This window comes from Pteropus vampyrus, unplaced genomic scaffold, assembly GCF_000151845.1.
Source record: "Pteropus vampyrus isolate Shadow unplaced genomic scaffold, Pvam_2.0 Scaffold103, whole genome shotgun sequence".
NCBI lineage: Eukaryota > Metazoa > Chordata > Mammalia > Chiroptera > Pteropodidae > Pteropus > Pteropus vampyrus.
In genome coordinates, this window is record NW_011888884.1 from 5,420,289 (window position 1) to 5,448,084 (window position 27,796).

General features: G+C 33.4%; 1 protein-coding gene across 2 annotated transcripts in view; it reads right to left on the reverse strand.

The window, feature by feature from the left end:
* Positions 1–4,341: 4,341 nt before the first annotated feature.
* SMC2 (structural maintenance of chromosomes 2) overlaps positions 4,342–27,796 on the reverse strand; it is a 51,438-nt gene continuing 27,983 nt past the window's right edge. For both annotated transcript variants that reach the window (XM_023533500.1, XM_023533499.1), the window contains 9 exons: positions 27,310–27,434; positions 22,962–23,155; positions 21,847–21,990; positions 18,416–18,610; positions 16,364–16,564; positions 14,404–14,520; positions 11,531–11,691; positions 7,733–7,880; positions 4,342–6,833 (listed from right to left, as the gene is read on the reverse strand). In XM_023533500.1, the coding sequence (XP_023389268.1) occupies positions 6,675–6,833; positions 7,733–7,880; positions 11,531–11,691; positions 14,404–14,520; positions 16,364–16,564; positions 18,416–18,610; positions 21,847–21,990; positions 22,962–23,155; positions 27,310–27,434 (1,444 nt within the window). In that variant the 3' untranslated portion in view covers positions 4,342–6,674. The remainder of the gene's footprint in view (positions 6,834–7,732; positions 7,881–11,530; positions 11,692–14,403; positions 14,521–16,363; positions 16,565–18,415; positions 18,611–21,846; positions 21,991–22,961; positions 23,156–27,309; positions 27,435–27,796) is intronic.

The window sequence follows — 27,796 nt, forward strand, 5'->3', positions numbered from 1 at the left end:
ACCGCGCTGTGCAAGGTTTCAGATTGGAGTACACTGAGGCATGTGTGTGGGGCGGATTCATTATGCAGTTCCCACTAACACCCTCAAATCAAAAGAAGCTGCCTGCAGCGGGTATCACCGTCTCTCCCTAGGCAACTTTATTTCACCCTTTATCGGCATAATTAGGCAAATATTATTACGCTAAACTTTGTTTTGTGGTTGATTGTACTTATTTTATATTTTTTAAAGTAGTTTTATGAGAATGGAAGGCAAAAGGAGTTCATTTCAAAGTTTACGCTCATACATATTAGAGTAAATATTGTGTGGAAAGCATTTTCCCCTTAGTTTTTATGTTAAATAATGTTTTAGAAACAACTGTGTAGTTGAAAGATTGTGAATCTTGAAAATAGACATATTTAAATTCTGATTCTCTTGCACCTTAACTGAGGAAGTAAATTAACTTCTCTGAGCCTATGTGTTCTCATCTATGAGAGTGGCAATAGCAACTCTGTTCCAAAAACCAGGAAAGAAATGAAATTATGTACAATCAATGTATGCTTGTTTTCTTCTTTTTTTCTCTTGAATCCACATTTTGCTATCTAAATTTTTCAGCAGCAGTTCACCAGGGAGTAGCATGGGCGATGGATTAGCAGCGCAGTGCACTTTTGGTCCATTTAGCCTTGATGGAAATTATGTGAGAGAGGGAGTGGAAGATATGGCTTAAAGTACTGGAATTATTTATAAAGGTAAATTACTCATGGTCTTTCTGGTCCCCAAAAGCAGAGGTAATCAGGATGTGTTTAACACCTGCTTCCTTATGCTGTGCTGGAAGCAATCTCAGGATAAAAATACTTTTTAGATTTTTTTTTTCTTCAAATTAACATCTGCTTTGAATTTTTAATCCTTAGTAATTAGCAGTAAAGCAAACTTCTATCCCTAAATTACTAAGGGATTTAAAATTTTATCTGATTAAAGTCAATAGATGTGAAATAAAAACCTTTCACTTTGGAACACAATTGTTTAGACAATTTATGTATTTTTCACACCTATAAAAACTACTAAGTATTAGATATAATATATAAAAGGGATGACATCAATTCTTTTAATTCTTAAGAAGTCTCTAGCATGAAATCTTTGCTTTTAACATTTTACTGAGAGACTTCATTACAAGCATGGTTATATGACAAAATCCTAACAGTAACATCAGAGTGAATATGGGCCAAAAATCTCATTCTAGTCAGTTTGCTAATGCATACAAGTGTGGTACCTGGGCTAAATACCATGGTCTAGTCTCTCTTTAACTTTTATGAGTCTGTTTTTTCATTAAGCAAATAATCTTTGAGATAAGGCATTAATTAAGAGGCTATAGGCTATAGAGACGCACTCAGCAATTTATAGTCTACTAGAACTATAACCTTGAAGGATGGGTACACTGTTGATAGGAATGGTTGGGAGTGACTATTCCACACTGAGAAGAGCATGAGCAAAAGTATACGGACAAAGTGTGTGCAGGAGTGGCAAGTGTTGCAGACTGGGTAGAATGTAGGGTTCATAAAGGCAGTTTTAAGATAGGCCGGAGATTAGAGGGCTTAGAATGCCAAACTGTTTAAATAGGTAGTGATGTGCACTAGGACCAATATATGGAATGGAGCAAGAGAACTTTAGAAAATGCTTAATGACCATCAAGTAACAAAGCTCATCTCACAAACCACATTAAAGAAGTTGTCTTGTAAAGGATAACATGTAAAGCCTCAATCCATTGAAGAAAACTCTCCTCCTTAACTGGAAGAAGAAGGAGGGCTTATGCCTTCCATTCTGCCTCTCACTAGATTGGTATGAAATGATCCACTAGCATGAGCCTTAGAACTGAACCACAACCTTTTTCTCTACAATGCATTTAAATTATATCTCTCCAGTGAATTTAAATATCTTTTGCTCCTACCCATGCATGACTAGGGATCTATGCAAGGCAGAATGTGAATGTTTTCTCAGCTCCAGGCACAAACCCAAGATTATACCTAACTCATAGTTTGTTATATTATTTTAATGGCTAAGAGAATATGAGCTGTTCAGCCATTTAACAGGAGTTTAAATCCTGTTCCCCTCCCCTTCCTAGCTGCAAAACTCTGGACAAATTATTCTAGTTTCCTACCTAGAATTGAGAATAAATGTGTAGTTCAAAAAGGGAAGAATATTAGGCAATGTAGATATTCTTTCTTGATACTAACAATAAAATGAGACATGATAGCTTCTTAAAAGTTATTTGCAGCGTGGAATCTGAAACTGTATCAATAAAATTCTCATTCTCTGTAACACTAAAATCCATAGGTCTGTCCTGTACTTAGAACCCATGCAGGATTTTGTAACATTACACATTGGTCACTGGAAATTTCCATTCACGGACTATGCAGATCTTCAAAACGTTAACACATTTAATAATATAAAAAAAAAACCCAAGGTAAAAATAACAAGGTAATAAAAAGCCTTTGAGTACTGAGATGTCACACTCGCAAAGATGAATGTTTTGCCAAAATTCTAATTTTCATTTGAAAGCTAGTTATTTGCAACAAATATGTGAGATCCATATGACAGGCTCACTTTATTTTTGAGAAATGTCTACCAAATACTGTAGACTTAATAACCATGTCTTAGCCTATGATCAAGTAAGAATGGTATTCCATGAAAAAAAACAAAACAGCAGATACTTCAGACCCCAAATGAAATAACTGCATTTCTGCAAAATACTCATCATGATTTGGTATATAGCAGAAGTGCTTTATACATAATTCCCATTTTATCACTCCAGTTATTAAAGATATGTACTCAGCAGGTTGATATAAAATATTTTTTACAGTTTCATCATAGAACCTCTTAAGAGAAACTGCCATTAAAAAAAAAAATTCAAATACATGGCCATGCCCAATGCAATCAATCAGTACTACCAAGTGTGTTGCACTACTGTCTTGATTTGTGGTGGGTGACGGCAGTTTTACCTGCCACTGCTTTTGCACCATTCATGCCTATGTAAACATGTGTGTTTACAAGTTTTATACATTTTGCACACAATTGTCAGCTGTGTATATTGCAAATAATTTTTCCTATTGTGGTGTGGTGTCCTTGCATTTTCTTAGTGTCGAGACTTTTTTCTTTTATGTTCCATTTATCCATGTTTGATTTTATAGTTTGTTGTATCCTAGATAATCTTTGCCTAATCTAAGGTCACAAAGATTTTCTCATTTTTGTCTAGAAGTGTTGTAACTATTACTTTTAGGTCTGACTCATTTTAAATTATTTTTTGTGTACATATAAAGGGTTAATATTCGTTTTTCTATATAAATATTTAGCTGTTGGCACCATGTGTTGAAAAAAAATTGAGAATGGCTTCTTCTATAGATGTTGTTAGATTCAATTTGCTAATATTTTTGTTCCTGTTTATGAGGACTACAGTTCTGTAATGTCTTGGTTGGCTATGTCTGTCAGGTTTCAATATTAGAACAGTGGCCTCAAAATAAGTTGAGCGTTCCTCCTCTATTTTCTGGAAGACTATGTTAAGACTGGTGTTATTTCCTCCTTGAATGGCAAAATGTATAAGTGAAACCATACGGAATCGAAGTTTTCTTTGTGGGAAGATACTTAATAATTTCAACTGCATTAACAGATGTGAGGCATTATTCAAGTTTTTTATCAGTTTTGGTAAGTTTTACTTTTCTAATTTTTCTATTTCATCTGTTAAATTGGCATAAAAACGGTCATAATTTTGTATCCTTTTAATTTAGTTAAGGTCCCTAGTGGCAACTCTTCTTTCATTCCTGATATTAGTAATTTATAATTTCTCTGGTTTATCTGTCTAATTAGAGATATTCCAATTTTGTTGATCTTTTGAGAATTAGATGTTGGTTTCACTGATTTTTCTCCGTTGCTTTTGTCTTACGTATTATTGATTTTCTACCCTTTCTTTAATTTGGGTTTACTTTGATCTTATTTATCTAGAATACAGCTTAGGGTAGAACCTTAGATCACCTTTTTGTTTTCTCATAGAAGCATTTAAATCTATCATTCTAACAATTTTTTAAAAACTGAAATGACACAAAGTATGATCCTTGACCATAACTAAATTAAACTAGAAATCAGTAAGAGAAAGCTACTTAGAAAATTCCCATGTATTTGAGAATTAAGAAATGCTTCCCCCCAAATAGAAAACATTTCCCAATTCATTTTATAAAGCTAGTATTACCCTGAGACCAAATAAAGGCAGTGGTGGTGGTATGGGGAGATCTATAGGCCAATGTCCCTCATGAATATACACAAAAATCAGGACCCAACTATTAGCAAACAGAATCCAGCAATACATAAAAAGAATTATACACCATGCCAAGCAGGATTTATTCCAGAGTTTAATATTCAAAAAATAAGCAATGTAATTCATAGTACTAACAGGCTAAAGTTACATGATCATATCAATCAATGCTGAAAAAGCACTTGACAAAATTCAACACACATTCATGATAAAACAGTGATTAAAAGTAGAAATAGAACTTATTTAACTTGATAAAGAATATCCAAAGCCTATAGCTAACATTATACTTAGTGGTGAAAGAGTGAATGCTTTCCTCTTAACTTTGGGAAAAGGCAAATATGCCAGTTCTTATCACTCTTATACAACATAGTGCAGGAAGTCCAAGCCAGTGCAATAAGGTCAGGAAATAAAAGGTATACAGATCAAAGAGAAACAAAATTGCCCTGATTGAAGATGACATGACTGTGGGAATGTTGGCCTGTTAGGTTACTCCACCATATTAGAAGAGGGATTCTCAAGTTTATGTTTTTGCATTTGCTATTAGCATACCTAAAATGCTGTTAACAATAGTACTTACCTCAATGGAATATTATTGAATTAAATGTGAAAATATGTGCAAGTGAGAATGGTGTCTGATACATGGAAAGCGCACAGCTACTCATTATTGCAGATGTGTAAAATAAATACCCTCATTCCCCTCTAATCAAAGAATGACAACATTACTCACAAAAATTTAATGTTTGAAGATTTTCATCAAAGAGCAAAATTATATGACAAAAATTAGGAAAGCAAACAAACAAAATTTGTAATAGGGGAAAGAAATTTAGTATATATGGCAAAATATTCAACCCCACAAGTTATTTATAAAATGCTAGTTAAAACAGTAATGAAGTACCATTTTATAAGTAGTAAATCAGAAGTATTAAAATTAACAGCCAGTGCTGACTAGGTTGTGATAGGTACACTATAGATTAGTGACAGTGTAAACTGTTATAACTGTTTTGGCAAACAATCTGCAATACACCTGAAAGAAAATAAAAAACTTAAGTCTGTTACATGTGATACTGGGCTTGCTGTAACTCAGCATTTATAGCCTTATCTCCCTTGCCTTCCACAGTAGACAGAGGTTTTTTAAGATTCCATCCTTTCCAACATATCCCATAATATTAGTTACCTGGGTGTTATCTGACATCCTCACATATGTATGAGGATGAAGAATGAGAAATGTTAAATACAGGGCCAAGAAGTATGAGCATTCATTAGGGACAGGATAACACAAAGGAACTAAGACAATTATGGAGGAGGGATGTGGGATTAAAATAACATACCCTAGATCAGATTAGATCATGTCAGACCTTTCAAGACTCAGTTTGAGACACTATTCTGGTGATATACCTAGAGATATCAAGAGCTAGACATAATCGTGTTTAGTAGCATTATCTTTTGAGTTATTAACGGAACTTCAACCTTTTTAACTGGAAAACAGAAGATACTAAGAAACACAATAATCATCAAAATTTGAGTCCCTTTGGTAGAACAGATAGAGCTAATTTACTTACATATATATCTGATTGAAGGAAAAAGATAAATTTGGTTTGGTCCGCTGGCTCCTACATTCTTATTCACCAAGAGATCATTATTGATTGGATTATGAAAAAGCTGACAAAATTATATGAAAATATTGGGAGATGTCAGATAAACTTGCAGAAAGCATACAACACATCTTCTCCAAAGCTTCTATTGAAATATATTTTTTAAAAACTTAAGATTGCAAAGACCAGTGAGTAAGCACATAGAAACATGATATTCAAACTTCATAAAATGGGAAAGACCTTGAAAGATTTGTCATCTGAATCTCAATCAGGGATTTTGTGTCCTCAAGGACACAAAATAGCTCAGTTCTTGCCTAACAGCTTTCTTTTTGTTCCCTTTGTTGGTCCAGCTACTTGCTTTATAATTCTTCCTTAGCTGAATGACTTTATTAGCAACAGAAAACACATTAATATTACCATAGAAATTAAAAGCTGATTATCAGCTATATTTATTCTATAATTTAATTTCATCTATTTCTTTGTATTTTTGCTTTTACAAACAGCATTTACCACCAACCAGGTATCTCAGGCTCCCTAATATATAAAAGATGTGTAAGAAAAATAATTGATGACATACATAAAATCACAGTCACAGTAATTAGGCCATAGTTACACTAATTAAGAAAAGAGGAATCTATGCTCATTTATAAGGGATTAAAGGAAGAAAAAATATGGATTAAGTAACAAAATAACACTAAATTTTTATGTAAACAAATTAGATAAATCCCAAGTTCTTAAAAAGTTTGCTTAAAAAACAGGTCAAGGTGAAAGAATAAATCTGTACTTTTCACTTCCTCATGAGATGATCATTTGGGTCCTTTTGCCTTGGATTTGGTTTCCTTTGGAACCTTTCCATTCTGACATTGAGTAAATCTCGCAACTGTAGAAACACCATCCACGAACTTGGTTTTGAAAAGGACGTTTGCATTGTTGAACATACCTTCCTTTAGGGACACCACAATGAACTTAAGGGAAAAAAGAAAAAAATTATAAAAAATACTGTTTGTAAAATCCTTGAAGAAAATCATTCCTTTCTTTTTACACTGAGGTTAAAGAATTTTTCAGATATATTTTGATTTTGTTATTTCTTTAAATGTGTGGCTCCAAGCAAATTCATGTCCTCAAATGCAGGTAACAAAGAGTTATAATATTAGACACCTGAGTGGATTCTATCTTTCCACATTCGGTTTTAGGAATCTCATCACCCAAGTTTACTATTTCCTGCTAGATGACTGCTTGTTGCTGTCTTCAGCAGCTGTCACTACTGCTTTGTTACTAGTCCCAAATGCCCCACTGAGATATTTTTCTCTGATAATTTAATATCAAAAAGGCTTCCAAGTTCCTATAGCACTACCACTAGCTTAAACGGAACATTTATATTTATATAATTAAAACAGGTACCACTTCACTGTTATCTGCTAAAAAAACCTGCCATATTAAATATAAAAACAAACTGTTCTTGGCTTAAAGAGGTTTTCTCTACTTTCCAGGCAGGAGAAACAGAGTACCCCACCAAGTGCCACATGATGTTCTCATGCATAAGTATATTCCTGAAACCTTCCTGTTTAGACTGTGCATCTTCTGGCAGCAAGCTTGAGAAATAAATACATTTAACCCTAAATTAATTCCAAATTATGAAAACAATTAGCTTCTTCCTTATTCTACAATCAACAATTCTAATGCCCTTTTCTTTAATAGGAGACTAAACCCTTTTTCATTCTAAACTCATTTGAATATAAGTATATATTTAAGGAAATATAAAATGCTTTAGTATTCCTCAGTCTTAAATATCTGATTAATAATGACCACTACACTACTAAAGAATAGTTTAGAAGAACAAATACTATTACTTTCTGGTTCCTACCTGAGAATGTGTGAAATGAGTACGCAGCATCTGCCCAATATTCTGGGTATGAGAGAGATCCAAGGCTGCATCTACCTCATCCAGGATGTAAATTGGAGCAGGTTTGAAGAGAAGCATGGACAATATTAATGACAAAGCCACTAACGACCTAAGAAAAGGTTGGAAGAAAGCCATCAAAACTTGATTTTACCACTTTTTACCAAAATATTGAAGCAAATCTGCTATTCTGTTATTATAAATAGTACAGATTTAGCTAAAAGATAATCATAAGAAAAAGAATTTTAAGTCTCAAACTTCAATACTTGTATTAAAATGTTTCTTTTAGCTTTCCGTTTATCCTCTCTTCAATGAGTTTTATTTTGACAGAACAGGTTTATGTTCTTTCCAGTCAAATAATCGGATATTATACTTGGCACCTGTCTTAAGAAAAGGTCATGTTAGCAGTAACAGTTTTCTCTTTCCTTCCCCAATTGCTTATTGGATACCTATGTAGCAGGTGAGTGAGAACTATATACTTAATGTAACATATTGGTAATAGTATAACTGGTTTAGGTGCCCTCCTTCAAACTGTTACTATGCACGCATCCACATTGTGTGCACACATTATCCACTTTTTATTGGCACCATTTAAGTTCAATAGATTTTGGCCCATTACTCTTAATACTTCAGTGTGATAAGTTTAAGCAGTCCTTATGTGATGGTTAATATTGGGTCAACATGACTGAACCATGGGGTACCCAGACATGTGGCTAAATATTATTTCTGGGTGTGTTTGTGAGGGTGTTTCTGAATGAAATTAGGACTTGAATGGGAAGACTCAATAAAGCAGTTTGCCTTCCCCTACGTGGGTGGACAGCATTCAGTCTGCTAAGGTCCTGAATAGTAAAAAAAAAAAAAAGTAAAGGAAAAATTTAATCCCTTCTTGCCTGATTACTTGAGATATGGAGATTCTGCCCTCATTGCTCTTGGTACTCACACTGAATTAGGCCACTGGCTTTCCTGGGTCTCTAGTTTGCTGACAGCAGTGTAGGACTTCTCAGCCTCCAAAATAAAATGAGCCAATTCCTTGTAATAAATCTCTTCATATATGTATATCCTATTGGTTCTTTTTATCTGGAGAACCCTAATATACCTTATTTAAAATTTGTTGTTACACAGACTCTTAGATTCTGTGGCTCTTTTTCACTTCTCTTCTAGCTAACTTTAGCTGTTTTTGTTCTATCTTGGTATGAAGAATCCTAATTCTTATAACATTTTTTCTTAAACAGTTTATAAAAAAGCTTTGTTTATTTGAATACAAAATATCTAATTACTTAACACTAAAATAAAAATTACAAAAATATTTGTAACACTTATTCTGTAAGTTCAAATATCTCCTGGTATGCAGCACTTAACCTACTGCTTATTGCATTCCAATAGGGTATTTATTAAGAAATATGTAAGTGGGAAAAAAACGCCTACAAAGTGGAGGGGGTCTAGGAAAATTAACCCAAAATTTCTAGCAAAGAAAATAAAACAGTACAATAAAAACAAATAACAGTAACATTTACCTCTATAGAGGGTAGCTGAGGTCATTCAAACAACCTAAAATTATTTTTCATTGGCTTTCTCTGTGAGAAATGTTTAAGGCATTGGGCTTTAAACTTCCTCGTTCAGATAAAAAAAAAAAATTGCCAGGAGTTAAATTACTTTGCTGCATAGTGGTATATATACAAATAATTTTATACCATCTTAATTATGGAAATAATTTTTAGGTCCCAATAAGAAAATAAGCATACATTTCTATTTTCCCCAAAACATTTTCTAGGACTTTGGCAAAAATAGTAACGATACTGGGAACTAAACTGTGGAATTCAAATTTGGTTAAGAGACAGCAGGTGTTTTTTAGACTCCAAATATTTGGGAATTTTATCGATAAAGAAAAACAGAGTAGACTGCTATTCTCAAAAACGACAAAAGATTTCATAAGGGAAATTAACAGGTCTTAGTATTTTCTATGTACATAAGAGAATAGTTACAAGATGGCATTATAGGGCATGTGAACAATTCAAGGACTGTGGATTGTACAGCCTGCAGGGGAAAAAAATTAATAACCATCTTCAATTATGTAAATATTCATAATTTTCTCTTAGGAGGTTTTAATTACTTGGCTCTCTGCAGGTAAGGAATTAGACCACATGGCCTTCTAAGTTTCTCTCAGTATGCTGACTGAGTCACTGTGGAAGGCTGGGAGGCAGTTCCCTGAAGCCTACCTCGAGCATGCTATTTCCGACACTCATTTGTTTCTTTAAGTGGATCTAACTTTCTGTCTGGTACCACTTTCCTCTCACTTGAAAACTTCCTGAACTTGTACAGTTCTGCTGGGATCAAATTCTTCCAACTTTTGTTTTTCTGAAAAAATATATTGCCTTCAATTTGAAGACAATTTCTATTAGAATTCTAAGTTTGCAGGTTTTTCTTTTAACATTTTATAGATTTTGTTCCAGGCTTGCATAGTTTTTGAAGTCTAAAGTCATTCTTACTTTTGTTCCTTGACATTGTAATATGCTTTTTAACCTCTGGCTGCTTTTAAGATTTTTCTTATAATTACTGGCATATAAAATCACAGCAATTTTATATGACATGCCTTGCTGTGTTATTATATGTGTGTGCAAGTCTGGTGTATGTGTTTATCCTACCTGGGGTTCATAGAAATCAAGTCTGTAGGTTTATAGAACTCATCAAATCTGGAAAATGTAGGGCCATTCTTCAAGTATTTTTGTTTTGCCTCTTTCCTTTTGGAACTCCAAATACATGTATGTTAGGCTGCTTGATATTGTCCCACAGGGCAGTGAAGCTTTATATTTATACTTTTATGTTTCTCAGTTCAGCTTGAATAGGTCCTAGTGATACGTCTTCAAATACATTCATGTTTCTCTCATATTGTCTAATCTGTTAATCTCATGCAGTGAACTTCCCTTTTAGGTATATTATCTCTAGAAGTTCCACTTGATACCTATTTAAAATATTTGTTTCTCTCATCATATTTTTCTTATAATTCTTGGCAATAGTTAATGTAACTCTTTACCTTTCTTATCTGCTGGTTTTATCACCTGTCATTTCTAGGTCTGTTTCCATTGACAGATTTTTCTTTAGGTTATAGGTCACATTTTCTTAATTTCTGTCTAGTAATTTTTTTCAGATGCTAGATGCTTATTATGTTGTTCAGAGTCTCAATTTTGTTAACTTTAAGTGTTGGGCTTTGCTCTGAGAAATAAGTTACAATCAGATTAGCATGATCTCTTCAAGGCCTACAATTAACATTGCTAAGGCATCTAGAGTAGCCTTCACTTCAGGGATAGTACAGAGCTAATGCCATAGCATAGCTCACGGGGGCCAAAATTCTAATGTTTCCTTAATTTAGTGAGACTACTGGGTTTTGTGTGGGTTTCTCTTCCTGCGTCTACAGTCCAGAAACTGTGCCTAGGGAGAAAGCTGAGGTCAATACTGGCTCACAGCACTATTTTTTTTCCTTTCTCTCAGGTGCATAATCCTAGGCTACTCATTTTCCAAAGTTTGAAAACAATTGTTTTTTCTATATCTTGTCTAATTTTCTCTTTACTTATCCTTATATCCTTTGTTGCCTACTATTTTAATCAAACGTTCTAACTAAAATGTGTTGTCCTACATGTTAAGCTCCTTAAATTCTAAATGCAAAGAGAGCTAAGCAAAGCAAAACTGAAATAAAATTGGGAGGCAATGAAATGATGGATTATAATAAAATAAGAGGAGAGTGATTATAGCTAAGGGATTACTCACCTCTGACCACCACTAAGTTCTGTTAGGTTTTCTTTCCAAGTATTTCCTAAGGCGACCTTGAACTCCAGACCATCTAATACAGTTTGCCCCTCTGGTGGTGCAAGCATAGCATTAGCACCAGGCAAAAGAGTAGAAAAAATAGACCCAAAATCCTTGTTCACCTGAGTAAAAAAAAAATGATATTAAAATATAGGTTTTTCCAAAAAGTCAAATGGTAATATGTGTATATACCAGCAGTGTGTTTTGCTGTTACTCTAATTCAGGATTTGGCTAATTATGGTCAATATGACAAATCTGGTCATATCCATTCATTTATGTATTGTCTCTGGCTGCTAGCCCTACACCAATAGTCTTATAGTTGCAACAGAGACTATATGGCTCACAAAACCAAAAATAATTATCTGTCCCTTTACAGAAATAGTTTACGGAGCCCTATTCTAACTTCCAGAGGGAACTAGAGGCTATACCTCAAACTCTACCCTGAAGTTTTGATAGTTTTGCAGGCCATATTGCAGAAATCCTCAGAGACATACAACTATACAATATGGGAGATGGAACTTTCATTGGAAAAGCAAAAACAAAACTTTTTGCCATAAAATGTTCTCTTATAAAACTTTTCTAGTGACTGGTATGGTAACATGGGCCTATGGTTATCAGCTGACCTTAGAAAACCTAAGATGATCAGGGCGACTCTAGGAGAATAAGAGGAATGAAATCAAACGACCAGATCTGCTCAGAGTGTTCAACTGTTCTTTTTAAATGCTTCTTCTCATAGCTGAAGAAGTTAAGGTGTCAAGGGACAGGAGTAGGATTGGACTCCAAGAGAAAAAGACTAAAGAAGATGTTTGGCCTATTCCCATCAAGCTGCAATAGGAGATTACAGAGATTTAGGACCAATATTCTAGCTTGTAATTGGGTAATTTTTGTGCACACACACTTAATCAGTGATTTGAGAATTCAGCCACCTGTTCTGAGACATGACTAATAATCTTAGAGTTCAGCATACAAATCTCCTAGACATAAGCAGTGTTCCTGAATGTAGATTTACTAAGGAATACATATTTTAAGAGCACTGCACACATGCACACATGCACACATGCTAGTTTCCCACAGGTTCTAGTTTTATATATGGGACAGATTTCCAGAGCTCGACAAGAGTTCATATCAATGGAGAGAGAGAGGATCACTGTTTCTTCTGGGAAAAAATGGAAGATAGCATAGTATTTATAAACACCCTACATTCATTTTTCTTTTCGAATTTTTTGGCCAGGCAAGAGAGGCAGCTCAGAACTAATACAACAGTGGAATGCTACTAATAATAATGTTGATAATAATAATAATACCTAACTCATCATATTACTGTGAGAATTAAATGAGAAAATTAATATGCGAATAGTGCATGACATATTAGTTTACTTGCTTTGGGAGAACCTTGGAAATTGGGGAAAAATCAGTTTAAAGGATAAATTTGTACTAGCACTTAATTCAGGAACCATGCGCAAAACAAGAAACAAAATCTCTCAGATCCAGTGTTAAATAACGGGGTCAACTTTTAGCATGCTTTTAAAAAAATACAGACAACTACTAGGAGATGGAACACTGAAAATTAGTTGCATAGCAGAAAAAACAAGGTGACTGAAAGGGATTAATTGTGCTGCCATTACTGAAAATAAAGTTCCTATAAAATTAAACAACAACAACAACAACAACAACAACAAGGTATCAAGTTAAATCTCAGAGGCACAGAATTGTTAAAGTACCAAACAGCACTGTAATTATGTCCAGAATTTTTGAGAAAGTGTCTTTTGTTATGGGAGATATAGGAAAATATATCCTATATCAGATATCTACATATAGATAATATACAAGAGGCTAAGGAATTATCCTAAAGGAGACAAATCTATATAGCTAGGGAAACAGAAATAATAGTAAAGAACCCTGAAATCTGCCGAAGTTACCATGAAACACAAAATGGTAGCTGGGATTTTTTTAAATAACAGTCCAGTAAAAAAGAATACTAAACTTCTTCATTTTATTGTCCATTTCTTAAAGAACAAGGGTAACAGCAGTTAGCAACAAAAGGCAATTTTAACTTTGGTTCTAATTTAGGAAAAGAGAATCCCAGTTTTTCTAGTTTTTGGCTATATGATCTTAGAGACTACTTCATCATTCTAACCTTTAGTTTCTTCATCTATAAGAAGAGTCACTGCTTAATATATTAACTAATTATCAATCTAATGTGTACAAAATACTTTTAAAAAACCTACAGAAAAATACTTATGAAATCTGAAATGCAATGAGTAATCTGTAACAGGTAAGGAATACACCAATCTTGCCGTAGAAACAGTCTTAGAACTAATATTTGACCTCTGAGAAACTGAAGTTAGAACAGAAGGGGTCCTTGGGAGAGGTTTTCCAACAATCAAAGCTTCCAGTTTCAAGAAGAGGGGGAGTGGGATACAACAGATACTAGGCAGTGTCCAAGGCTTCTTCCAAATATAAGAGCCTGTGATCTCGTGGGAGGAAAAGAGGACAAACAGTGTCCCCTTTAAAGGTGACACAGACCTAGCAAACAAGGGAAGAATGAAAACTGGAGAAACCCAGATTAGGAATTTAATATAACCTAGGAACCAGAGAAGTAGAGTATGAGAGTATGATGGAGCGTCACAAACTTCCCTTTGCAAAAAGGTTTAGTCAAGACCAAACGGGACAAAATGTATTTAAAAGTGTGAGGTTTTAATTAATGTGTGAGCAAGTGCCTCCTTCGAACACAAATTAGCCATTTCCAATTCATCTTAGAATATAAACCTAAGGACAATATTCTTCATCTTTGCCTAATATAGAATAAATGATAATATTTTTGGTTCAAATACCTTTTGCCAAGCAATATTTAGGGCTTGGTTTTTCTTCTGGTCAAGGTCTTCTATAGTTGCTAGTATTTTGGATTTGTCATTTTCTACAATTCTCTTCTTTTTCATCAAGTCATTATACTAGTAAGATAAAAAGCATACTTAATTGAGAAAATATAAGATTTTCTTATATTCTAGAATTCAGTCAGGAATATAGAACTTTTATTATTTTTATATATAATATATATATTCCTATTTACCAAAAAGATATACTGTATCTTTTACATTAACAGCTATAAAGGAAACCAATTATGAAGTAAATTCATCATCTATATGTAAAATTCAATTATAACTGAGAATTTATAAGACAAGCTCCTAAAATATATTGATTCCACTAATATTCCCTTAAATTCCTAGCAGCTAAGGCACAAAAGAAAATGTCATATATAAACTCAAAAGTAACCCTGCATGCTTCTTTTTAAGATCTTAGCAGCGACACAAAATTTCAATTCTTCTCCATGATCCTACACAACCTGGTCCTTATTTATCTGACTTTTTGGCATCATACTTTTCCCCAGGCTCCAGCCATATAGTCTTATTTTCAGTTCCTTGAACATAATAAGTTCGTCATAGCGTTATGGCCCCTGCATTGTTCTTTCTTCCCAAACATTCTTTCTCTATGTGTGACCTAGATGGTGTCTCAAGTTTGAGCTCAAACATCACATCTGCAGAGTGGTCTTCCCTGGTTAATGTGGAAATTTACTGAAAAAATCCTCTTAACTCAATTTTTTTGAAGCCTCACATTTCAAGGAGGCCTCAAATTCTCCTTAAAAACTCCAGCCAGTCCTGCTAGCTTCCTTGCTCTACCTCTCCTTTATGGCCAAACTCTTAAGACCTCTTTTCCACATTTTTATCTTATTGCAAAAGGCTATATGTTTGTCAATAACAGAGCTTTCCTCTTTGGTACAGAGATGGGAGTTGCTATATTCTTTTAAAAAATATATTAGATCCAGTTATCATTAACAAAAGCAAATGAGTAAAAGTGAACAAGCTTCATGATGTTATGCAGCTTAAATTCAGACCAATGATTTCCTTCCACAAATATGCTATACACTGCAAAGCTTTAATGAAAAAATGAAAATTAGCAAGAACATTTTAGAGATCACAACACATACATTATTAGCCTCTTTGGTACTAACATAATATAAATTCTTTGTAGATACTAATGTCAGTAACACTTTAAAAAAAACCCATTAGAGCAAAATTTCTTAAAAGTAATTGAACTCATAAGTGTTATCGTTTAGAAACTCTCATTAACTCTATTATGCAAATTAAAACAAAATTTTGCAGAATTAAAGAAGGTATAGAGCACAATATAAAATTACTCAGACTACAGATTCCTATGGGGCTGTCAAGAATAGGGACTGCTTTTCCCTCTGGATTTTTCTAGTGACATGGCAGACTATAAAAGTTTTGTCAGGGAAGATGGATAACAAAGTAACCAAGAGCGTTAAAATAGAGATGCTGCTGGTTTTACAGAATAGTAAAACAGTGGTTAGGTATATTACAATTTTAGTCATTACTTATATAATGTTTCCAGTTATACTAGAGTTAAGAGGAAGAGGGAGCAGTATACCTTATTTTTCAGAGACTCTCAACATAAGTTAAAGAAACGATAGCGATGTAAGGAGTTAGCATGATCAAAAATTGTTTTTATTTATACCAAGAATAAAGAGCAGAACATGTTTATGACAAAGGGAAAAGCCAGCAGAAAAGTCATTCAAGGTATAATAGACTGATGATGCAAAAAAAAAAAAAAAAAAAAAAAGAAAACAGAACTGAAAAGAGAAAAAGGAAAACAAAAGCAAGTAATCAAGGACATCAAGCAAAATGTTGACCCTAATAATCGCCTCAGGGACCATGCAGATTTATTCATGCTACTCATGTTCCACTGTGGTCAGACAGTCATAGAAAAACGACTTACCCGCTCTTCAGCTTCTGTTAGTACATTCATAGCTCTCATGTTGACATTTCTTCCTAGTTTTTCCTTCATTTCTTGCAACTTCTGCAGTCTCTGACCAGCTTCTTTTGGGTTGTTAGTTTTGAAATCATAGGCGCTATTGGGTAGCCCAAAGAGGTGTTTCTCTGCATTAATCCAGTCATAATCTTTCAACATTTTGGATACCTAGTGACATACAGTAATAGAAGGATGTCATTGCTTAAAACCTCCATTTAAAAACAAGTTCCTTAAATATTTATTAATTTTAAATGAAACACTTTGGAGAAAAACCCCACAATGACTCTTTAAAAAATGAGGTTCTCTGTTGACAGTGAATCTATAATAAGTATGAATATTTTGACCTGGAGGATAGGCTCCAGAAACAAGAGATTATACAGAAAAAAATTCTCCTATTAAGCATTAGAAGAAAGCCAACTCAGATTTTTACAACGTGTATGTAAAACATCTTCATCACAATGAAATGTAAATCAAATGAGGCTCCTTTGAATTTTACCAAATTCAATCTATAGCTTCAAAAAACAACTTGCGAAAATTAAAATTCTTATAGAAATATTTAAGTCATAGATTTGGTAAAAGCGTGGAAACCTAACCCTGACTGATATCTAATAATTCTTCTCAACTATAATCTAAGTAAAAAAACTCTCCTAAATGTTGATTCCATGCCCCTGTCACCCTTTTTTGACAAGGCACAGTAAAATACTTCTTTATCTAACTAATTAAAAAATTTAAATTATGGGGCTTAAAGAACACTTTTATTAGAATTGTTTAAGGTTGGTTCTGGCTGGTAGAACCAATCCTTGTCAGTTTGTTTATCCTTATTAATTCCTGGGTATGGTCTCACCATTAGGCTCAAAAGTAAAATGATCATTTCTAGTCTATCTTCCCTGCTGATCCATAAGCTCTATGAAGGCATCTTTACAAATGTTCCTCGTCCTTATATGTTTAGTGCCTGACATGGTATCTGATATGCAATAAACATTTGATAAACCATGTATTTCAAAGAATCTTTGAATATTTTTTAGCTGTTCCATTTCCACTTGCCAAGTCCCTTTCTTAATTGTAAATAAAATCCCCTAGCAATCGCCAATACTAGCATTTTCAATTACCAAAAAACTATTAACAGCAGTATTAGCCTTGGTAATATTTCAGTGAATCCACTAATACTAGGCTAATGGGAAATCAATACAAACAAAATATTAGGATATTATGATGTGATCATAAAAAATGTTCTTTAAACCAAGTAATGAACCTAAACATGGCTCTTTCAGAGGGCAGAGAGGCTGTTTTGTATACTCTGATCTTTTTGAAGTTAAAACTCTTGTACTTTTATGACGCTAAAAAAGATTTAAAAGGCACCAAACTGCTACCTGTAAGAAAACATAATGGGTAAATTATTAAGCAAAATGGATGCAGCCCCTTAACCAAGCAATGATTTTCTGCAAAAGCATGTCTTTTCTTTAATGTACTTAAGACACTGTGATACGCAAAAGGATGAAACTTTAAATAAGAGTGACCAAAAAACTGTGAGATAACATCAAAAAGATACCTGCTTGGTAAAACATCAGATTTCAGATGAGGATGAAAAAACTGACTATACAAATCCTTATAAGGACATCCAGAAGCCAATTAAGTTTAGAGGTTACCTGTATATATATTTCTTTGAGTCTTTAAATTCAATTTAAAATAAGGTAAAGAAAACATTACTACTGTTACATTAGTAATAATCCTATGAACACTGGGGAGAAAAAATTCATTTTCATGAGAGACCACTAAATATTTGGTAAAAACATCTTGTAGATGGAATGAATACCTGAAATTAAACGTAAAAACAAAATATTTGCCATTTGGTGAAAATGAGCATTGCTGAGAAGCAGTTAACATAGCTGTAAAGCCTCAAAATTATGTTACACAGTAGTCTGCGATTTATACTGAGTTCTTCATCCAGCAGTTTACTGGACTATTTCAAAAATCCAGAAGCAAAAATCTGATTAAGGGTAAAAATGAACCCAAACATACCTTTGCGGCAGCATCTTCAGCTTCCCGTTTATGTTTGCTGATGTTGTGGTCCAGTTCCTTAATTTTAAGCTGAGAATCATTGTTTTGTTCCTTATGCTTTGCCACTTCTGCATATTTAGTTTTAATTACATTGTCCTGGGCAGTTATCACTTCTTTTTGCTTTGTCATCTCTTCTTGAGCTTTATGTAATGACTCCTGAACAAATCATTAGAAGACAACATATAGCAAGGTAATGAGATATTTTTCATTTACTAAAACATCTAACAGACTTTTGGGCAAGATGGCAATGTGATTACAGGCAGATGGTCACCTAACCCTTTATATTTTATATCCCCATTAAAATGACTAATGAATTTATACATGAGAAAACCTGGATTACCACTAGAAAAAGGATGGGATATAGTGTTCATGTTGGGAGCAGCAAAGTTTTTGCTGAATACAATGTAGTTGGGATTAACTGGAGCGAGGAGTGACCTGTGAGGCCTCTCAGAAAAGTGGCATTTCCAGTAGTTAACACTACTGGATAGATAATCTGACAGACCCTCAAATGACATTTATCAGGAGGGGCAAAAAACATAGGTAAAATACAGTAGGCTGAGATTTTCCCTTCTGTAGATATTAGCCATGTAGACTTTACCACGGACAACAGAAGGTCTAGCAACAGGGGTCAACACAGAGAAATGGAAGGAAAAGAAAAACTTTCTGAAAAAAGATCTGTGGCACAAAGAAAAACTTCTTGTTCTGACTTCCTATCCCTCTCTCCCAAGGTTAAAGCTACTCAACCTCCAAAGTGGTCATTACAACTGGAATTTGTCTACCACTAATGCCACTCCCCCCAAAACAAAAACCCTTTGCTTCATCCTAGATCTTGAAAGAACTCACACAAATGCCTAAAAACAAACAAAAACTAGTTCAACCTGTATTTAGATGGCAGAAAACAAAGAAGCTAAAAGGCTCTGAAAAGAATAGTTCTCCATAAGTGATTAAAAACACCAGTAAAAATTTAGGAATTTTTTTTTGGCATAGTCATTAGGAAACAAGATAATTTTAAGCAATATAGAGTACCTGACATTATGGTTAGGTTACTGAATGTGCCCAAAGTACTATAATTTCCTTAAGATGTTTAATTTGTGTCATTAGAAGGCTTTTGCAGAAGGAGGATAAATCGCAGCATTCATCTAAAAGACCTAAAGATATTTTAGTTTTTTAAAATGTTAGAAAAACAAGACAGTGAAAAATATTCTGGTGACATAAACCAAAGGAAAATAGACACAGGTTTATTAACACTGTATCCGAAAAAAGCATGTTTATGAGGATTCTCTCATACTTAGATGTTAAAGGTTGCATTGCAGGTGTGACTGTTTTCATCTTTTTAAAAATCTTTTTTATAATGGTAGGAAAAAACAGGAAATCTGTCACTTAAGATGGAGCAGCAACAAAATTTTAGTTTTATTTGAAGCTAATTAGTAGGCAGTTTCTTTTCTTAGCTCCCTAGGAGTGTCCTTACCAACTCTTATCAGCAAAAGGAAACAATTTAGAATGTAGAGTCTGAAAAAACAAGCTTTAAAAACTAAGTAATGCATTTCAGTTTTCCATAAAGAGAAATGGTTACCCTCTCCATAGAAATAGGTACATGTTCTGATTTTATTTAGATCAAGGAAAAAGTGGCTTATTTCCATACTTCTCTTTAGAAACACAAGATCTAGTTTTTAAAAATTTTACACTATGATGTTCATGAAAGACAGTAGAAAATATGGAATTGAAAAATATACAAAATTAAAAAGACAACAAATCAGAAGGAAACAAAATATTTCTAAAACTAAAATTTATTTTGGAAGCAAAACAGGAACTAAACTGTAGAATACTTAGCAAAACAAAGCTGAGAATCATCACTATCTTACCTTAAAAAAATAGTTTAAAAACTTCTGCTATTGATTGATAAACGTGTCAAGAAAAGAAAACTTGAATTTAACCAAATATAAAGAAGGAATTTAACCACAAATAGAATCAAGAGGAAAGACCTACTTTCTAAAACACCAGATACTAGCAGCTACAATGATTAAAACAATCATTTCAAGGGGAAAACATAATAGAAAATGTAGAAGTAGATGACAAAAAGCGAGGCAAAAACGCTTTACTACAATGTAGGAAATGAATGGAACTCCCCTGTTGAAGCTATACACGTTTTGTTAACATGAAAATCAATGACATATACTACTTATATATACTAATAGCAACAGGACAGAAAACTTAAAAAATGAAGTTATACCACAAAATGAAAGTATGTACATTGTACATGTTTACTATAATTAATAATACTGTATTGTATATTTAAAAGTTGGTAAGAGTAATCTTACAAGTTTTCCTCACAAGAAAAAAATTTTAAATATGTATGGCGATAGACGTTAACTAGACTTACTGTGGTGATCAGTTCACAATAAATACAAATATCAAATCATTACGTTATACACCTGAAATTAACATGTGTCAATTATACCTTAATTTAAAAGGAGCAGAAATAACATGAAGCAAAAGAGAATTTCAAGTCAAAATCCCAAAAAGGGACAAGCAGTATTAAATATTAATGAGGGACAATCTCAACAGACATAATCTAACATTAATTTGCAGATAACAGGATGTCTTTATAACATTTGAAACCCCTTTGGTCTCAAATTCACCCTTCATTGCCTTGCTTCTGATATTGCAACATTTCTACCTTGCCAGATACAACATTAAGCCTCATCGGTAAAGGATGCTATAGGGACAGTGCAGAAGGGGCTTTACTCCCTGGTTGTGGTGTGCTTTTCTCAAGGGCAAGCTTGTCATGTGCAAGGGTTAGCAGCTTGCATGGCTTCCCATGACATACCAGTGAAGGGATTTCTAGGCATGTTCACAGGCTGGGCACTTCTCCATGGCCCACCGGCATCCAAGAAAGCTATTTCCCAGCAAGTGCTGCCTGTGTGGCACTATACTATGGATGGCTCCCCCTGGCACTCCAAACTTTGACACCAGTGGGCTACAGCTTTGTCTTCTCCAACTAGATCCAGTTCTCAGATCTGCAGGTGGAATGGGGCTCTCTTCCAGATGTTCCTTCCATGGGTGCATAGGTCATGGCTATTTCCCGAATCTGCTATTCCTACATTTTTAGAGTTCTCTTTACCCCTTAGTGATCAATCCCAAACTCCTATTATGTTAATAAGTTTTTATTTAACACTTACTTGTACAAATTACTGGACGGTTTTTATGTCTGAAAGACTTAAAATAATATAATTAATATTTCAGAACTCCTTCTGGATCAGTAGTCATCATTTTTATTTCTCATCATGAAAAGAGTGAAGAGACTGAGACTTCTAAAGTCAAACATCTTCAAGCCAACGTTTCATAAGTAGATTAACATTTGCAATTTCTCCACTATAGTAAGTAAATCTTACCTTACTTTTAGCCACCTCAGCTGCCATTACTTCAATCTGACCCTCATAGGATCTGATAGCTTCATTTACAGCTTCAAGCTGTTGTTCACAGGATGCATGTTCTCTCTTGAGCTCTTCTAGCTCCAGAGTGATAGCTTCAACCTCCTATAAAAAATAGTATCTGGGTGCTCAACAGGTTATTAACTACTAAAACATAAATATTTATGTATCAATAAAATTAGTAAGAATCCCATGAAAGTAAGACCCACAGCTTAGTTATTCAACTACCCAAAACACGTCAGCTACCTCTCCAGAAGGGAGGGAAAAGGAAATTATTTTCCGATACTTAAAAAATGACAAAAGTACGTGCAATATTTATGGGATCAAAGTACTTTGCATAACTTATTCTTTGGTTCCTATAGAGAAAAACAATTCTATATAACAGATAAACTAACTAAGCAGAGGTAAAGCCTTTTCTAAATATAATTATTCAATGTCAAAAAATTAGTTTTCCAGTTTTCTTCTTTCCTATTTTAGCCTTTAGTTCATTAGAAAATACTTTGAGCAGCTATTTAATGACAGAATCATAAGATGGGTTAAAGAAAACAACTATGAAGAAAAGTAGAGTTAAGTGAAATTGTATAGAAGAGTGATTCGGAGCATAGCCATTGGACAGAAAAAGCCTAGGTTCAATATCTAGCTTTGGTACTATCCAAAAGATATAATCAGATATCACTAGTTTATAACTGAATAGCACTTCATAAAATAACATGCTTTGCCCTACATCGTTCTTTCATAGTATACATTCACATCGATAATCACCAAATACATGTCAACACTGAATCTCTGATATGATATAGTTCTACCACATTAAGTTTGGGTCCACTCTAGAATGAAACATTTACCAAAAGGCAACTTTGCTCCTTCTCTAAAATTAGCAAGCCAATGCAACTCACACAATTATTTGACACTCAATTGCACAGCTGTATTTTAATTTGATTTATAAGATGTGAAACTTATTTCCTAAAAAAGCATATCCCACTTTTAGATTTTGTGATGAATACTGATGAATGAGGCCAACCAATGATACTTTACCACCTTCAGCTCTATGTTGATGTTAAAAGAAAGGTTATTACCTGTTGTTTTTCTTTCATTTTCTTGCTGGAAGCATCTGCTTTTGTTTTGGCACAATCAAGCTTTTTCTGAGCATCCTTTAGTTCTTTCTCTCTTTCAGCTTCTGCGTTTTTCATTTTATTCTCCAATACTTCATATTTTTCTTCTGCTTTTTTTTGAATTTCTTTGGTGTTTTTTAAGGTCTCCTCACTTTCCTCTGTATCAATAAAGTAGTAGACAAATATAGCTAATGAGGTCCTCCAACTATTAACAGTTATAATGCTTACAAATTAAATTTTTAATGAAAGAAATGGTCTGCAAAGTTAGAGGCTAGAGTTAAAAAAATTAACTGTTCTAACCTTATTTTAGAAATAGTATGTTGAAAAACGTCCTGTATAAGAGCTACACTTGAATTATCTGAAGATCTGTGATGAAATTACTTCTAATCATTTAAAATTGAATAATATAAACTTTACCTACAACTTACCTACTTTAAACAAGGTTTTGAAACAGCTTATTAAAAAAGATCACAGACCATCTTTTTATTATACCTGTATACCAGAACTGAGAGAACTATGTTATTTTTTTACTTGATTTTAGTTGCCAGAAAGCTTATTAATTTCATAAACAAGCTTACTTTGTGCTCTTTGCTCACTTATTTTTATTCAAGGAACCTCTTATTAAAGAAGAGAAATATTGTGAGAACATGTCTAGAATGAAGCATAGTAAAACTATCTAAATTTGTGAAGAAAAAAATAAAAAGGTATGATGAAATGAACATGTAACTGACATGCATTGTGTTAGAACCTAGGTACAAAATAACCTTGGATGCCATGACTGCATAATTTTTTATACTATTATTCACTGCAGAATATTATTGCCAGAAATCAGAGAAATAAATACCTTGAAACTAATGAAAAATCTCAATCTAAATTTATATCTCGAGGTACTAGAAAAAAGAACAAAGTCCAAAGTTAGTAGAAAGAAGGAAATAACAAAGATCAGAGTAGAAATAAATTAGAATAAAGACAAAAGAAAATATCAAAGAAACTAAGAGCTGGTTCTTTGAAAAGATAAAATTGACATTCTTTTAGTTAGACTCACCAAAAAACCAAAAACAATCCAAGACTCAAATATAAAGGAAAGAGAAGTTACAAAGGATACCAAAGAAATAGGAAAGATCATAGGGACTATGAATTGTTTACATAGAGACTGTAAACAATTAGACACCAACAAATTGGACAATCTGTAAGAAATGGGCAAATTCTTAGAAACATACAGCCTACCAAGACTAAATCAAGAAGCAACAGAAAACCTGAATAGACCAATTACTAGTAAGAAGATGGAATCAGTAATTAAAAACCTCTCACAAATCAAAAAGTCCAAGATCAGAGGGCTTCATTGATGAATTCTAACAAACATTCAAAGCAAGATTAATACCAATTAGAAGAGATGGAAACTGTTCCAAATTTATTTTATGAGGCCAGCATTACCCTGATACCAAAACCAGACAAGGATGCCACAAGAAAATTACAGGCCAATATCCTTGATGAACACAGACGCAAAAATCCTCAATAAAGTATTAGCAAACTGAATTTAACAGTACAGTAAAAAGATTATACACCATGATCAAGTAGCATTTATTTATTCCAAGTATGCAAGGAGGGTTCAATATCTGCAAATAAATGTGATATACCACATTAACAAAACGAAGGCTAAATTTCACATTTCAATAGGTGCAGAAAAAGCATTAAACAAAGTTCAACATACATTTATGATAAAACTCTCAAAGTGGGTATAGAAGGAACGTACCACAACATAATAAAGGCCATATATGACAAGCTCATAGCTAACATCATACTTAACAGTGAAAAAGCTGAAAGCTTTTCCTCTAAGATCAGGTACAGGGCAAGGGTGCCCACTCTCGCCACTTTTATTCGACACAGTATTGGAAGTCAGCCAGAGCAATTAAGCAAGAAAAATAAAATGCATTCAAATTAGAAAAGAAGTAAAATTGTCTCTATTTGCAGATGACTTAATATTATATACAGAAAACCCTAAAGACTCCACCAAAAAATTGTTAGAGCTAATAAATAAGTTCAGTAAAGTTGCAGAATACAAAATAAACACTAAAATCTCATTTCTACACACTAATAACAAACTATAAAAGAGAAATTAAGAGAATAATCTCATTTATGAATGCATCAAATAGAATACAATACCTAGGACTAAATTTAACGAGAGAGCGGAAAGACTTGTACACTGAAAATATGACATCGATAAAAGAAACTGAAGAAGACAGAAATAAATGGAAAGATATTCCATGCTCATGGACTGGAAGAATTGATATTGTTAAAATGTCTATATTACTCAAAGCAACTGACAGATTCAATGCAACCTCTATCAAAATTGCAATGGCATTTTTTATAGAACTGGAACAAATAATTCTAAACACTACAAAACTATAATGATTAAAACAGTACCTATGGTATTAGCATAAAAACAGATATATAGATCAGTGGAACAGGACAGAGAACTTAGAAATTAACCCATACAAAAATGGTCAATTAATTTATGAGAAAAGAGCCAAGAATATACTATAGAGAATGGATGATCTCTTTAAAATATGGAGCTGGGAAAATGGACTGCTACATGTAAAAGAATAAAACTGGACCACTATTTTACAAAATATACAAAAATTAACTCAAAATGGGTTAAAGACTTGAACTTAAGATCTGAAACCATAAAACTCCTAGAAGAAAACATAAGTTGTTAAGTTCCTTGACATCTGTCTTGGTGATTATTTTTGGATTTGACACCAAAAACATATGCAAGAAAAGAAAAATCAAGAAATGGAACTATGAAATAAATTTCTGCAGCAAAGGAAACCATTAACAAAATGAAAAAACCTACTGAGAGAAAATATTTGCAAAACATATATCTGATAGGGGTTTAATATCTAAAATATATAAAGAACTCATTCAACTCAAAAGAAAAAAAAAAACAAAACAATCCAATTTAAAAAATAGGCAGAGGATCGGAATAGACATTTTTCCATAGAAGGTACAGATGGCCAATAGGTATATGCAAAGATAGTCAACATCATCAATCATCAGGGAAATTGAAATCAAACCACAATGAGATATCATCTCACACCTGTCAGAATGGCTGTCGTGAGAAAGGCAAGAAATAAGAAGTGTTGGCAACGATGTGGCACTGTTGCTGGCAATGTAAACGGGTGTAGCCACTATGGGAAACAGTATGGAGGATCCTCAGAAAAATTAAAAATAGCACTACTATGTGATCCAACAATTCCACTTCTGGGTAATTAACTGAAAAAAAAACAAAACAGTAACTCAAAAGATATATGTAACCCCCACCAAAAAATTGCATTATTTATAATAGCCAAGATATTTGGAAACAACCTAAGTGTCCACCAATGCATGAATGAATAAAGAAAATGTTAAGACAGACAGACACACACACACGGCTATTATTCAGCCATAAAAAAGAAGGAAATCTTGATATTTGTAACATGGATGAACCTTGTGGGCATCAGCTAAGTGAATAAGTCAGAAAGACAAATACAATATGATCTCACTTATGTGGAATCTTAACAACAACAAAAAGTCCAAGCTCATAGACACACAGAACAGATGGTGGTTATAAGAGGCAGGGGATGGGGGCAGAGGGGTGAACAAGATGAGTGAAATTTTAATTGTATAAGAGGGAAAAAAGGAATAAAGATGCTAGTGAGGAAACAGGTGTGTGGATTTTGTCCTAAGGAGTGAGAAAAATTCAAACTACCATATATAAAAAATTCTAATTGAAATGCTAAGATAGATTCTTAAAATTAAGGAAAGATATCTATAAATTGAATTACATTAAACATAAAAAAACTTCTACATAAAAATACTATAAACTGAATATAAAGACAAGCACATAAGAATAGTAAAAATGCAGATGACTTCCAAGAAATAATATGAGAATAGAAAGAAACTGAGCAACCCAGCAGAAAAATGGAAGAAAAATAGTCACAAAATAGGAACCTAGAGATCCAAGGAACAAACAAAAGAGATCTCAAACTTCACCAGCAATCAGGGAAATGCAAATTAAAATGCTAATGAATTTCTTGTTCACAACAATCCAACTGGAGAATTTTTAAAATCTGGAAAGGAATGGATTTAGAGAAATGAGAATCTTCATACGACACTGGTGGAACTGTACACTGCCACAGATGGGAACTTTGGCAATGTAATAATATGTACTAATTAAGTATTAAAGGTAATTCAAATAAATATATAATAAATATCTAAATACCTAAAGTAAGGTTATTAGAAACAAATTAAGTACAGGACGTTTTTATCTTACCAATGGTTTTTTTAAGAGCATCTAATTCTTCTTGTTGCTTGTGATATGAGCTTTGCTGGAGCTTGGTTTGTAATAAATCTGCCTCCTCAGTTTTCATCTCCCACTGCTGTTTCAGCCGGCGATACCTTAGAAAAAGAGAAGTTTATAACAAATGTGCACAATTTTTCTGATGTTTGAGACAGACATTGAAACTACAAACTTTTACCTTAAAAAGGAAAAAAAACTCATGACAGTGGTTACAAGAATAGTTTTGATGACTCTCACATTTCTGAAGCATCAATTAAATTCGTCTGATTTGGTCACTGAGAGTAAATAACTAAATGACCAAGACTGATAATAACTATTTACAGAAATACTCTTAATTTTAGAAAACACTAAAAATCATATCTGAATAGGGTTCCTTAAAAATAACCCCTCCTACTGATCCTTACCCAAAAGAAAAACTTCGCAATAGCTCCCCAGCAGAAAAACAGATTAACAATATAAA